General features: G+C 53.4%; 1 protein-coding gene across 1 annotated transcript in view; it reads left to right on the forward strand.

The window, feature by feature from the left end:
- The window catches only part of Cdh4 (cadherin 4), a 479,197-nt gene that overhangs the window by 446,599 nt on the left and 16,709 nt on the right, over window positions 1-15,889 (forward strand). Inside the window, 2 exon segments of the mRNA NM_001419540.1 lie at window positions 6,909-7,046; window positions 14,549-14,734. Coding sequence (NP_001406469.1) covers window positions 6,909-7,046; window positions 14,549-14,734 — 324 coding nt within the window.

Genomic DNA, 15,889 nt, shown 5'->3' on the forward strand with positions numbered 1-15,889 from the left:
TGGCAGCAACTCAAAAGAAACAAGGCCAGAGAAAGCAGGACACTGTCCTTCCTTTCCCAAAGATGGAAACAAAACCACAGAGCCTGTCTCAGCTACCTTCCCAGCTCCACTCAGGACAAAAGCATCAGACCAGGTCAAAACCAACCAAACCCCAGGGACCCAGCACCCTGCCACTGGTTCCTAACGTCGTTCTGGGGTCCAGCCACAGCCTGCCCAGAGAGCCTGAAAGGGCCCTGAAACATGACTTTCAGAGTAGGGAAGACATGGCCTAAGCGCCAAGGGTACTGGCAGCATCTGAACCTGCTCTTGCCCATGCTGCTCTGGTCAGGCTGACAAGGAACCCTGGAGAGCCAGGGGCAGGTGTCAGCAGAGACCCAGGGAAAAGCTGGAATGGAATGCTAGAATAATAAAGCAGCACCCATTCCCCTGTCAGGAGCCCTGCAGGACCCTCGGGGCTGTGCCCTGCCTCCACTCCCAGAGCTCTCCCACACTGCAGCCACTGAACTGCCTGCTCGGGAGAGCCCCGTGCTTTCTGCTCTTGCCTCTCCTCCTCTCCTCAGACCTCTTCCTTCAAGGACTACCAGAAGTGGCCTTCAGAGGCATGGGGTCAAGGAGACTACCATGGATGCCAAGGAAGAGATAGGAACATCCACAATGTGACCTTCATTAACCTCTAAGCACGAAGGGATGGTGACAGATCCAGACAGGTTGGTCTCAGTCCCCAGATCAGGGTCTTCCTGGGCTCTGACAAGCAGCAGGGCAGAGCATAGCTTAGCTCAGGATCACCCAGTCACAGCCCACAAGCCAAGTACAACCTGTGCCTGCTTTGTAAGTTGCACCGGCACATAGCCATACATACACACACCTCCCTGTACCCATCCACAATGTCCCTCCATCGGTCCGGACACCGAGACCTTTCTTGACTTTCCCTGTGGCAATCACCAGATATTGGGTGCAGAGTGGCCAGAGCAGCCCCAGGGAGTCCACATCACCTGTTGCAGCAGGGCGTTCTTCCGTGTGGAGACTCCACAGCCCCCACTTGTTCAGATCTGAGGTCTCAGACAGGCAGCCAGAGACGACAGCCGCAGCCACAGATGGATGCTGTGTCTATTGGTTATCTCTGAACTTTGCCAGTGTTTAACCAGGAGGCTTTGTACACAAATCCTCTGGATCCTTCTAAAGCGCGGGCTCTCGCCTCTCAGCATTCTTCTCTGGAGGGACTGGGAGGCCAGGAACTGCCTGAGCCCAAATGTCTACAACCTCTGTCCCCCTGACACCACCCCCTGGCTAGCTGCACCGGGCATCGCGTGTTTACCACTGTTTGCGTCTGAGGAGGAGTAAAGGAAAGAGTGTCAGAGCAGCACCATGATCCCAACCTGAAGCAGAAAGGAAGGTGTCCTTTTGGTGACAAGTGTCTAGGCCACAGTTTCCGTGGTTTCCAATTTCCCATGCATTCAGACAGGCCCACCCTTCCGGTCTCACCCCAGATACCACACAGCAGGTAACACCTGTTCACACCTCCATCTGCCCTTTTGGTCCCTCGAGCTTCCTGTACAGACGCACACGTGACCACACTCATCTTCTCCTGTGCACACACACATGTGACCATCCTGTACACATATGTGACCATCCTGTGCGCACGCACACGCACACACACATACACACATGTGACCACCCTCATCTCCTGTACACACACACATGTGACCATCTTATACACATGTGTATACACACACATGTGACCAACTTCATCTTCTCCTGTGCACACACACACACACACACATGTGACCACGCTCATCTTCTCTATCCTTTCATGGTTTTACATCTTGCTCTGACTAATACTAGACCTGTCTTTTGATAACTCTATACCCTCAAAACTGCACTCCCCAAACTTCCTGGAGTGTGTGCGCATGCGCGCGCACACACACACACACACGCACGCACACACACGCACACACACACACACACACGCAAACAACCACATGCACATACACACATATGCTCACATGCACAAATACAGATGCACATGCACATACATACATACATGCACAGGTGTGTGCACACATGAATACACACACACACACACACACACACACACACACATCCCACCTCCCCCAGGACCTTAGTACGAACTATTCTCTCTGCCTGCCACAGTCCTCTCCAAGCATATTAAGTGGAGGTTTTTACTTCAGTTAGCAGCACATGACTACCACCCTCTGTCCATGGGCACAGACATTGCCATGATCTGAAGTGACCGTTTTCCCTTATTTACTGCTTGCTTCCTTCCTTGGAGCACTGCTTCTCGAACAATGCCCCCCTTGGGACACTACTACACTGCGGTATCTGCGATTGCTCCTAACACCCCATGGGCAGTCTATGGACACTGCCCAGTGCTCGCATAGAGCATGGGACACTGGGCAGCAGAGAGGTCCCCATTCAGAATGACCTGTCCTAGAGTCAACCTTGGAAAGACAGGAACCCCAGGAGTGGCTCACAGGCTTCAGGAGGAGAATGAAGAGGAAAGTGAAGGGCGGCAGTGTGCAGCCTGTGGTTTGAGTCAGCAGCCTGGAGGCAGCGCCTGAGAGCCAGCGGGGTGGCCAGAAAGGTCTGAGAAGGACTCCTCAGCTCTCCCTGCTTCGAGCAGGGTCATTCCTGCCACTCTAGCCTCCTTCCTATGTCATGGGTGGTGCTCAATGGAGAAGAGAGGTAGACAACATGGCTGAGAGCAGAGCGAAGCAGCTGACTCCACCCTGTGCCAAGCCTGAGGCTTGCTAGGCTGCCGGCTCCCCACCGGCAGCGGCAGTGGGGAGGAGGGGCCGTGTGCACCCCACTGAGAAGAGCTGCATTCTCTCTGCTTTTGATGCAGCAGAAAGAGCTGCCTGCTGGAAGGGGATGGGAGGGAAGCCCACTCGTGTGTCATAAAGGCAGTGCCAGGAGCAGGTGGCAGGTCTAGGCAGTAGGAGCCCCCAAGTGGTTCCGTAGCACACCACCCTTCCCCCAGACAGTGGAGGCAGAGAGTTACCACCCCAGGCTGGAGCAAGCAATGCTGAAGTCTGAGCAAGGAATGCATCTTTTGACTCAGCAGCTGGGAGCTGAAGTTTAAAGATTTATTTTTATTGGTTTTGTGTGTGTGTGTGTGTGTGTGTGTGTGTGTGCGCGCAAGGGAGAGAGAAACAGAGACAGAGAGACAGAGACAGACAGAGACAGAGACAGACAGAGACAGAGACAGACAGACAGACAGAGGCAGAGACAGAGATAGAGAGAGAGACAGAGACAGAGAGAGAGACAGAGACAGAGAGAGACAGAGATAGAGAGACAGAGAGAGACAGAGACAGAGAGAGACAGAGACAGAGAGAGACAGAGAGAGAGAGACAGAGAGAGACAGAGACAGAGAGAGACAGAGACAGAGAGAGACAGAGACAGAGAGAGACAGAGACAGAGAGAGACAGAGAGAGACAGAGACAGAGAGAGACAGAGACAGAGAGAGCAGGCCCACAGAGGCCAGATGAGTTCAATCCCTGGAAGAATCAAACTCAGGTCCTCTGCAAGAGCAGCACACACTCTGAACCACTGAGCCATTTTTCCAGCTCCAGAACCTGGTTTTTACTCACATCCTCGAGTGAGGATGCTCGGGAAGCCCAAATCTCAGGGACTAGGACAGTCAGTGGAGGTTTGCCCAAGACCCAGGCCCTTGGAAGCCACCCTTTCTGGGAGCTCTGCTGTCAGTGTTGACTGCATATGGCCAAGTCCTCGTCACCAAGCATTCATCCACCTGGGCACCCGGTGAGGTGCACATATCTTTCCCCACTCCACCCCAGGCAAGGAAAGCCCCAGCATTAGGACAGGGCAAAGCACTCTGCCACACCGTGGGGCAATGCTGCTCAGTGGTCTGCGCACACATGCATCACCTTATCCTGGCACCGGATGCAGAAGTAGAGCGACCCACAGACAGGCAGGAATGCTCCATGACTGGATTCAGCCTGATGAGGCCCTGTGGAAGCCTGGGAACTCTAACCACGTCTCCCAGCAGCCCCGCAACCACGGAGGACAATGAGCACAGAGGCCCCTTGGGCTCCCAGGAGACAGAGCGGTCCATGAGAACAGTGCTGTGTAGCCCCTTCCACGATGTCCCAAGGCCAAGGTCTGCAACCTATGAAGGCTTCCACAGGCAGCAGTGGTGTGGGGGGAGGAATGCATGCAGCCCGCTGAGGAGAGCTGCACTTTCTCAGGGGCAGTCTTCTAGTGCCAGCACCTTAAGCTGTGAGGCACACGCTGTGAGGTTCACCCACATACTGCAGTCAGCTCACCCAGGGCTACATCTGCCTAGGTCCCAGGCACTTTCATCACCCTGGGGAGAAGCCATACAGCGCTGGTGCCCCATCTACCCCCATAGGGAGCCTCTATCTGTGGGCTCGCCTGATGCAGACACATCGCCTTTGTAAAGACATCCTTGTGATTTTTCTGGACCTGGCTCATTTTCATCAGGCTCCGAGGTTCGTCTGGGCATAGCGGGTGTCGAAATGCTATTCCTTTTCAAGGCTGGGTGATACTCCACCATGTGGACACACTATGTTTCAAGTACTCTCCATGGGCTACTTGACCTTTGTGGGCGGTGCTATGTGCGCACTGGTGGGTGCCGTTCGTGTAGACACCTGTTTTTAGCCTTTGGATCCACACCCAAGAGTGGGGTTTCTGGGTTGCCTGCCAACTCTAGGTCCAACTTTTCACAGTTTCCACAGCGCCCTTGGACGCCCCTGCCCCACAGCTGGCCCTGCAAACCCCCTCACCTCACTCTCAAGCACAGAGCAGTCTCTAGATGGTGAGCAACAAAAGAGCAGCCTCAGCTACTCCACTTCTCAGTGGGGCAGGGGTCCAACAGTAGCCAGTGGGAAAGTCCAAAAGTATCAACCCTTGACCGGCACAGAACAGCCCTGAGCCTGAGACGGTCCCGAGACCCTCTCTGAAGGGCCAGCATGGCTTTGACCTCAGTGGATGATGAAGGGATTGAGGGAATGTCTGGGCTCTCGGCCTCAATTTATATCCCCCCTACTGACTGCCTGCTAGGATCAGAGAGCCCAGAATAAGTAGGAGGTTTGTCTTGTGGGTGAGGCAGTCTCAGCGTTTACTGGGGCAGCGCCTCAGGGGAAGTTGGGAGCTCCCAGCTATGGCTCAGCCTGACCTAGAGAGTGCAGCTAGCTGGGCAACAGTCCAGGGTGGCAAGGGACTCTGCCTGCCTACAGGGACACGCTGTGGAATCTTTGCTACTTTCTAGGGCAGGCCGACTGATGCATTATTGATGGGTGTTCTGCAGAATCTGCATGCTGGGCTGCAGGGATGCAGATGAAGGCCCCAGGGATGGCCGTTCTGGTTACCTTCCTGCTCTCTAACTTGAAAATGGTTGGATCACTTTTTATTGAATCCACTGGAACTCCACTGCTGATACTGGGGCCAGGTCTGGGAGCACGTGCCCTGTTCTCTATACCTAATGGGAGCTAAGGAAGGGGTGCCACAGGAAAGCAGTTGGCCAATAGGGATGAGCCCGAACATAGTGTGCCAACTGTACCCCACAGCTCCTTCTGTCTCTATGGAGGGGTAATTCAGGGGTAGAGGCTGCCAAACTCGGGTCCACAAGGACTCAGAGGCGGGTGGTAGACTCCAAGCATGGCTGGCCTGCTCCAGCTGTGATAAGCCAGGCTTCTAGGTTCCTGCAGTATTTCTCTCATCTTGCTGGACTAGCTTCCCTCCCACGGTCCTGCTGTCCAGAAGCAAGCCCAGCTCTCCCTCTAGTGGTGAGCTGCTGTACACACGCATGCACAGTACACACGTGAACCTACAGGTATGTACACACCTATGAATATATGCATAGATACGCACACAGGCGCACACATATTCCAACAGGCATTCGTGTGCACACATGCACGCGCATGTGTTCGTATATAAACATATATGTTAGAGAGAGGGATGCTGGTAGGCAGAGGGATGCATGGTTGGGTGGAGGGATGACCGATGGATAGGGAAATCCAGCTAGCTGCACTCTCCAGGTCAGGCTGAGCCCATGGCTGGGAGCTCCCAGCTTCTTCTCAGGCGCTGCCCCAGTAAGCAGGTGCTGCTTATGATTCTCTCAGAGCCAACGTCTGGAGCTCACACACACTTCCCTGAGTCATGTGATGAGAACTGGCCTCTCAGGAGAGCAGGAGTAGAGATTTAAGTCATCTGGAGGACATTCCAGAATGGTCCTTTCCACCCTGCCCCTCAGCAATGCCAGTGGGAAGTGGGCAGGGTCCCCACAGAGCTGCCCCCTGCTGGTCAGAGGCTGTCACTCCCACAGCATGCTGCCCCCTGGTCAAGAAGGGCACGTGATTCCAGTGCCTCTGCCTCTCAGTGAAGGCTGTAAGCAGAGGGGTCACGTGACTCTCTGGGTGCAGGCAGTGGGGGGGGGGGCGTCACATGACTCCAGCAGTACCTGATACAACGTATCACTATCCTTGGCTTGCCTTTCACAGACCACACCCGCGTCCAGGTGCTCACTGCTCCTTCACTGTGGAGCTTGTGAGCCCAAACCGCTGTGTCTTGTGTTTGCTAGCTTGTCGCTTGTCCCCTGACTCCAGTTCTAGCTGTCAGTTCAGCTCTGCATCAACAGTGGCATCTCTTACCCTGGCACCTTACAGACTGTCTTCTCTGTCACACTGAAGACTGTGCAGGTTCCTCTGAACCCTGACCTGCCCTTTCTGCCCTAACTAAAAGTGACTGAGAAACAGACATGGCCACAGCCTCCTTCTGACCGCCAGGCAACCGCAGGTTCCCACAGCTCCGGGGAGTCCCAGGCAGCCTGTGCCAAGGACGAACCCACTGGGAAAGCCTGTATTCCCCATATACTGAACTGAGACTGACACACTGTCTGTCCCCTCCAGAAAGTCCAGCAGTACACGGTCATCGTCCAGGCCACTGACATGGAAGGAAACCTTAATTATGGTCTCTCGAACACGGCCACGGCCATCATCACGGTGACAGACGTAAATGACAACCCTCCAGAATTCACCACCAGCACAGTGAGTACTCAGGTTCTCACAGAGATGCCAGCCCTAAGCTGTAATCCTCAGGCACTTCCCTCTCTCTCCGTGAGGGCTGGGGTGGGGGAGGAACTGGGAGGATCATGGGGAGCAAGTATCAAGGCACAGGTGACACATAAAGTGCCAGCCACTTCTAGTGGGAAAGAATCCTGTGGAGAAGGCCCTAGGAAGTTAGGAGTATGCTGTGTCCCAAGATTAAGTGACAGCTGATACATTGCTGGTGCCTTTGTAAAGTCTAGGGAAGCCGACTAATCAGGCTACCACAGCATTTGGAGAGGCTTGTGTGACTGCATCAGGTACCTGACTGGGAGACACCCACCTGGACCTTAGCTCTTGGCATGTGTGCCCTTGAAGCAAGGGTCCCTTTCTACCTTGGTCCTCAGTGGACAGGGGCTAGTCCCTTGTGGTTCCCATTAGCAGACAGGGAAACTGGAAAAGACTGGCTACAACACTGGACACTGGGACATCAGAGGTCAAGAGTCCTTGCTGAGCATGTCTACCCAACTATGGTATAGAAAGGCCACTGTGGACCTCCAGTCATGGGCCAGAGGAACAGACCCGCCATCCCACCCCACCCCGGGAGGGAAGACTCTAGAGACAGAACTGTAAATCACGTGACCCCCATTTCTCCTGGATCCCCATGGAACAGCCATGTGGCAGGGAGGGTCCCTACCTGTGAGACCCTTAGGCTCTCTTAGTGTGCAACAGACATAATAACCACTTCCGGATCTCCCAGCATTCTGTGGGGCCCTGGTTTCAGCCATCTCTCCCTCTGTATACCAGCATCTGCCTCCAGGACTCCCAATTCCATGGATGTGACCAATTCTGTGACCCAAACACTCTGTGAGCACACAGTCCAGTCCATCCCTGAAGAGATGGCAGGCTACAGGCTAGGGTGTGCCATGGAGAAGGTCAGAAGGCCAGGACATGGGATTCCAGGCACACAGACGACAGGGAGCAGCTAGGACTGAACCCCGATAGTGGCTGCTACAAAGGAGAGGAGAGAAGTTGCCTAGATTCAAGAGCCTGTCCCCATCCTGTTCTCTTGGACCACAGCGCCATCTAGTGGCCAAAGAGTAGATGACTGACAGCCAGAGTGGTTCAGGTCCCCTGCAGACTGATGCGAGTCCTGTCTGTCCCTCCCCACAAGCAACAGGTACAGGAGAAGGTTTGGCCAGTTGGCTCAACCTAGAGAAGCACTGGTGTTCCAGCCAGGGAGTCCTTGAGAAAGCTGGAGGGGCCTCTCTCTGGGTTCAGTCTGTTTGCTCTCCCTCTAGACATGAAGAAAGGCCAGTCAGACTCTAGGGAAACAGCCACTGACCCTGACATGCATGTGACAGCCCTGGCACAGACATCCTCTGCTCTGGGCCTGGATGGACAGGCCTCTAGAGGGCTTGCTGAGCAGAGCTCAGTGTGACAACCACCTTCTGTGACAGTGCAGGAACTCTCAGCTGTCAGGTTAGTGACAGGCCCAGACTGGGGCCACCCCTGGTCTAGACCATGCCTTGCCACAGCCACCACAGGAGGGCAGGGAGCTCACCCAGAGTAGCCTTGTCAGCTGAGCCAGCACCACACTCAGACACAAACCCACTGCCTTAACTAGACTTCAATGGCTGTGGTAAAACACCAGGACACACTCTGACCGCGGTGCATCGTAAAGGGCATAAACTCAAGGTGGGAGCTGAAGCATGGAGCCCCAGTCAAGTGCCATGGAGGGATACTGCTTTTGGCTTGCCTCTCGTGGCTTGCTCAGTTTGCTTTCTTACACCACTTACCAGGGAGCACCGGTCCCCCAGGAGGTGGCACTGCCCAAAGTGGACTGAGCCCTCCCACGCCAAGAAAATGGCCCCACAGACTTGCCTATGGGTAATATGGTGGGGGCGTTTTCTCCACTGAGGTTCTTATTCCTAAATAACTCTAGCTTGTGTTAAATTGGCAAGTAATAACAAAAATAAAATAGAAACAATGCCCGAGCCAGGCATTGGTGCCTTGGGTCCTGGCATTGTCATACAGAGAGCTGAGACCCTTTGCTAAGTTAGGGCTACCTGTGCTCCCAGGGATATACCCTTCTGCCCATACCAGACTGCTGGAGCACAGATATCAGGGTGCAGAAACCACACGACTCTCCCAACCTCTGGACCCCCACACCTACCCTCGGGGGCAGCCTTTGGATGGTATGGTCGCCATGAGAACCAGAGGGAAGCCAAGAGTGCAGCTTTGGGCTCCTTCCCAGCAGAGGAGATGGCACACCACAGCGGCATGAACGGCTTTGAGGAGCACTCCTTGGGAGGAGGGTGTTCCTCACACACCGATGGTGCAGGGAGGACCCAGCCTGCCTCCCAATCCCACCATGAGCCCCAGCCATGCCACATCACTCACTCCAAAGAGCACTGAGAAGGCTGTACTGGTCAGAAAGGACAGGAGACCCCCAGATGCCTTGGCTCAGAGATAGACAGAGAGCCAAGAAGCCCCACTCCTGTGTCAAGTAGATAAATCCCATCTCAGACTATCTGTGAGATTGTCTGAGGTCAAATTTAGCAGGGCCCAAGCTGGCAGCTCGGACTCCAAGGTGAGGCTCCTGCACCTCCTAGGCCCCTGCCCAGACCCTACAGTGGTGCCTGAGGAGGACCGCAGTGAGAAAGCACCCTCCCTGGTAGCTCCAAGGGAATTTCTTTCACCCTCCTGAAGATGGACCAGTTCCACCCATGGTTCTGAGCCCTGTCTGGCCTGGACCACCGCACACAATCTAACTGAACTCCATCTCCTTCGTTATGTGTGAGCCACCCCGGCAGCCCCCACGCCATCTGTGAGAAGTACATGAGCTTTGGAGAGAACAGCGGCCTTCCTGCTGGGGCACAGAAGAAACCATTCCGAGGCAGCCAGCACTGTTGCTACAAACAGGCAGCTGGTGGCTCACACCGGAACCTAAATGTGGAGTGTAACGGTGTGAAGTTCATTCCAGGGGTTGGTCCCGCCTCCGTGCAACCCATGAGGAAAGGTAGAGACCTCTGGCTCCCTGGAATGCGGAGGGTAAGGAGGGACAAGCAGGTGGCAGTCTGAAGTCCCGTGACGATAGGACACTTCTCCACACCAAGCTCACACCTCCTCTACAGCACAAGCTCCACAGACTTCTGTTCATACTCGGGCTCCTGGTGGCCCTGGCCAGGACACCATCCAGAGTAGTGCCAGGCAGGTACCCAGAAACACTGTCTCTGCTTCAGAGTAGGTTGGCCACACAGCACACACGGGCTATTTTTGTGAAGCTTAATCAAGAACAATCAGGCAAAGCTAAAGAGATGCAGGTATTTGCCAGCTCCGGATCCTACTCCCAAGTGTTAATTAAAAATTATTTTTCTCCTTGCTCTCGTGCAGCTGCAGTGCCCCCTAGAGGACAGAGCTCATAACGCATGCAGGGCCACCCTACCACCATCACTCCCCCACTGGAGCAACAACCCTCAGCCCATGCATGCCCTAGAAGCCTCCAACCTGCCTCCTGCACAGACCCCTATGGGCACAAAGGATCCCTGAGACCCAGCAACCCTATGTGGCCTTCCTCTAAGCCTTGCCCCGCCCTTACATAGCCACCCTCTAGCTACTCTTGATCCCTTCTTGCTGTGTGGCCTTGTGATGTCCAGACCTCTGTGAGCCCAGAAGACCTGTCCATGTTTTACACTCATGTATGATTGATGCCAAGACGGGGGCATAGCTGGTTCTAAGAAGCTCACACCTGAACAATAAGCATGATATGACAATAAGGGTGTTTGCTATTTGCCTGTACAAGATGATCTGTCCCTTCATAGGAGTTAACACCCAGTTAAGTGATTGAAAGAGGGTTAGGTCATGGTGTTCTCATAGGTCACCTCCCAGCCTGACAAGGGACAGCATATAGAAGGGCAGTGAGCCTCTGAAGAGCTCTTGGCACACATATGGTATTGGCTCTCTGTCCCTATGACAATGATGTCATTGGTACACAAAGAGGAAACCTCTGTTTTGGCTCATGTTTTCAGAGGGTCCCATCCATGGTCACTGTGAACCTGTGTGTATTTGGGCAGCAAATCATGGTGGGGAGCATGAAGAAGAAACTGCCAGGAAGCAAAGACAGAGACAAGAAAAGGCCAGGGTCTCCACAGCCCCCTCAGCGGCACAACTCTATCCTGATCTGACTCCCTCCCACTATCCCATACCTACCCTAGTTTCCACTATGCCCCTAACACTGCATAGTCTAGACACCAGGTCTTCAACACCTGGGAATTCAGAAAACTCTTACCCAAACCAGGTAGGTAGCAATCAGAGGCAGATGGCTCACTTATCACAGCGGAAATTATTTCCCCAGAAGCAGAAGTCCACTGAACTTCAAAGCCAAGGACCTGTAACTGTGGCCTCCAAGGTTTTGAGGTTCTTGCAGAAACATCTACCCCAATAACCAGGAGTATAGCATATGCTGTCCTCTGGAACCATCTACCTGCCTGAGAAGGCTACTCTAGGGTTAGATTTGGGCTAACCTGGGAACCTTCCATGATCTAGCCAAATGGGGCAGTGGCATCTGCCAGCCTCTCATCCTAGCAGCAAGCACTATGGCCAACCTCTAAAAGCCCTGAGTTCTCAGCTTTTCAACTAAGCATGGAAACTCAGGAGGAGAGAGATATTTTGATCCGGCACAAGTTCCTAGGACTTAAAATTTAGCATCTTAAATAGGTGGATGGGAGTGGGAGCATCTTCACAGAAGTAGGGGATAAAGGGAGAGAGCGGAAAGGGGATAATATTTGAAATGTAAATACATGAAATATCCAATAAAAAATTGGAATAGACTCTGCCCTTACACTCAGGCACAGACCATAAATCATTAATTGGGTGCTATTTCTTCATGCTCTGAGGTGATGGCCACAGGGTTGAGCCCAGAGCTTGCATCCCTAACCACCCAGTTTCACCTACACTCCCTCAACCCTCCCTCCAGGGTCCACCCTCAGACAGCGGAGGCCTCCAGTGCCCCTGAAGAACCCCACAGACAGGTCAGAATACAGTGAACCAGACCCAGGCCCTGCCTAGGAGAGGAGCCTGGTTTGAAGGCAGAGATGCAGGTGGCTCACAGGAGAAGGGTACCCAAGAATAGGGCACACAAGTCACCCCTCAGCCTGGAACCAAGACTTCAAGGTCTGTGTCCAGAAGTACTTTATGCTCTTTTGGGTCCCTGGGTCCCCACCTGGCCAAGCAGTGTGTGAAGGTGAAGGCACTAGGTTGGAAGAAGGAAGCAAACCAAGGTACCCAGTGTCATCCTGGCTACCCACTAACCAGCTGCTGGCCAGGGACCATCCCAGAGCCCACCATAACACCAGTTCCCATTTGTTCTTACCTCATTGAGCCTGCCAGGCCTGTGTACCCACCTAGATGTCTGCAACTTGATAGCCTCAGGCTCACAGATGTATCAATGGTTACATCTGTAACTATTGTTATGGTTACATCTGTAACGATTGTTATAGTTACATCTGTAACTATGATTTCACGTGTATTGTAACACATATGTTACAATAATGAAACAGTTTATCAGTGGTGAAAGAAACCAGCCTCCAAGTGGATTTAGAATCTGGAACCTAGGGTTCTTTCTGAACAGATCCCAGCAGAATTTGTTTTACTGTCGTGGCTAGAGATGCCCACTTTTGGAAAGCACGTGAGGGAATCTGGACATTCTTGAAGATCTGGGAAAACCTCTCAGTCTAAATGGACACTGGAAATCTGGCCTACAAGAGAACATCTCTCCTAGAACCTGAAAAGTCCTGGATTTAGAGGCACCAAGGAGACACACATTTGGGTGTGTTTATAAAGGAGTTCCCAGTGGGGGTTTGACTAAGAAAAAAGCCACCTTGAATGTGGGCAATGCCATCGATGCTGGGCTGGAGACAGCAAGGGCACCAGCATCCATCTTTCCTCTGCTTCCTGACTACAGATGCAAGGTGACCAGCAGCCTCCACAACTTACTGGCCATGATGACCTGAACTTTCAAACTGTGACCCAAAATAAACTCATCCTTCCTTACGTTGCTTTTGTTAGGTACTTAGCCACAGCAGTAAGGAAAATAACTAATACACCCTTAATGTGTGTGCCACTGGGGACTACTCTTCACAAGGATGTCACACAGGCTGGGTTAGGACAACCTCCAGCCTCATGCTGACATCTCTTGAGACAAGGTTACAGGCTGAGATGCTGGGGCTAAGAGCCTCAACACATAAATTTGGGTGACATGGCTCTGCCTTCAACACTGCCTCTGAGCACCTGTGATCTTCCTCCAAGGAAAACTCCCCATATCATGGGGTGCAGACCCTCAGACACTAAGGTAACCCTATTGCTGATGTGGACTGTTGGTGTCAGGAGGAGAGACAGGTCACCAGCAATGACAGCCTCACCCAGCCACCCAGGAGCCCAGTAAGGAAGCCAGACACTGGACATATGTGGTCACGACTCAGGTCTGCTGTTCTCTCTGGGACTGCCCTGTGCCCCTCTGTGCTGAATGGTGACAGATTTGAAAGTAGGGTTTCATCTCCTAGAATCCTCTGGAAACCAGCTGTGCCCCACTTACTTCTCTTGAACTCCCCTCCTAGTGCTTCCTGGCGGGGGGGGGGGGGGATCCTTCTGCAGCCTCAGGCCTCTTTTCTCCAAGGTAGCTGGGCTGAACGTGGCTTGAAAATCAAAGGAAGACGGCTTTACAGCAACCCTTCGCTTCCATCTATTGTTCCAGTGAAAGGCAGGAAGAGGAAGGTTCCAGAACTGCACTGGGGAGCACTGTAGGGATATCCTTTAGGATCCGTACAGTGGGTTCCCATCTGATCCTGAATGGATGCGACAATTATTTATCTTGCTCTAAGGTGAATTGCAAGACAACAGAGCATGTGTGCTCAGAACTTCCGAGCACAGAGCCTAGAAGCCAGCCTCAGCAGCGGGCCACAGTTGGCAGGGAGCACTTGAATTCCTAGAGCAGACACCCTCTCCCCCACCCCAAGGGGCATTCGTAGGTGCACACTCCAACCTCACTGTGCCTTAACATCAGAGAGGTGCGGGATCATTGGCCACAGTGGCTGACCCCAAGCCACCTGGGGCAGTGACTAGATGGTAGGAGGAGCCAGGGCACACTTCTCTCAGGAGCCTCTTGCAGCTGCTACTCCTAGACTCCTGCTCTTCCCACTCTCCATCATGTATCCCTCCTGGCTACTTGCCATCAATTCTCCGTGCACATGAGAAAAGCGTGAGCATAGGGAGAGCAAGAGCTAGCTTCACGATGAGGCTGTCCTGGGTAGATAGATGGGTGCAGACTGGAGCAGACGCTCGAGAAGCCAGGGCTATCCCCCTGCACAGTGAACAGCGGCTGCCCCATCCCCGTCCACCTAGGTCATCCATCGAGAGCAGAGACCCTGATGCTTGCCAGTGTTGGCAGGGAGTCTGGCTCCCCAGGCTCCATATGAGGTCCTAATGTTCTTTCTTGCACTCTGCAGTTTGCAGGAGAGGTCCCCGAAAACCGTATAGAGACAGTAGTGGCCAACCTCACAGTGATGGACCGAGACCAGCCCCACTCACCCAACTGGAATGCTGTCTACCGAATCATAAGTGGAGACCCCTCCGGGCACTTCAGTGTCCGCACAGACCCTGTGACCAATGAGGGCATGGTCACCGTGGTGAAGGTAGGTGGCTGCTGCCTACACATTCCCTGGTTTGGGAACACGAATGTCTGCTGGCTATCAGGACCAAGGATCAAACCCTTTGGAGACGGCCTCCCCAGTGTCTCTCCTAACTCAGGCTGACCTCAAATTTGTGCAGCCGAGGCTGGCCTCAAACTCCTGATCTTCCTGACTCCAATCTCACCAACCATTCTCCACCGGGAATGGAAAAATCCTGGCCTTCTCCTGTGAACAAAACTCCCCTTCTCGTGAGACCATGCACACACCCTGACATACGGTGCAGGAGGATGTGCTGTGACCCTCTTCTTCCACTTGAGGCTAGGGCCTACCTCTCCAATGTGCACTTAAGCCTCCCTTTTGGGCCAAGGGTCATTGAGGAGGGCACCTTAGTGAATATGTCCAGCACCCTAATTGAAACTGTCACTGCAAGTTTTTCTGTCAGTTTCCACATTATAGGTGTAGTTTATCTTACCTGCCTGCGGGTTTTATTGGCCAAAGTCTTTCTAGAAGGACTGGTGACAAGATTTTTTTTAGTACATCATATACAATGTGATTCTGTGTCCCACAAGGACATGAGCCAATAAACACAGAGAGACCTTTCCCTCCACAGTTTTAGGAAGCAGCCCATTAAAGCAGACTGGCCTGGCCTCTTCCTGAGGCTCCCAGGAGGGGCTGCAGGCATCGGCAGGCATTGGTTCTGCAAGAGGAAGACCTTGCCATGGTGTGGTGCCAGTTCTCGGGCCTTGGTGGCACCTGGAGTTTAAGTACAGAAGAACCAAGACTAGGCTTGGGGGAGGTTCACCTTGTCTGGCCTAGAAGCCTCCGTGAGACCTTTCAAAGGGAAGGGTGAAGGTTACTCTGCCCTGGGTGCCTTGAGAGACTTGCAGCCAGCTCAGGTAGCTGCAGGTCCAGCCAGGTGAGCCTGTGGGCACAGGTACCACCTATAAAAATGCACCTGTGTAGTGTCCGGTGACACGGTACAAATCGGGGAAGAGGTAGAGCAAGGGAGAAGAGACCAGTTCATTCCCTGACTGTACAGGAAAACTCACCGGCCATACCTGGGCCTAGGGAGTCGGAGGCACAGTCTCAGCCATGCTCCATGTCCAGTGACAGCTGGACACCGTCATGTGCCATGGAGAGGTGAGATCATACTCAGAA

The sequence above is a fragment of the Rattus norvegicus genome, chromosome 3, assembly GCF_021556685.1.
Source record: "Rattus norvegicus strain SHRSP/BbbUtx chromosome 3, alternate assembly SHRSP_T2T, whole genome shotgun sequence".
Lineage (NCBI taxonomy): Eukaryota > Metazoa > Chordata > Mammalia > Rodentia > Muridae > Rattus > Rattus norvegicus.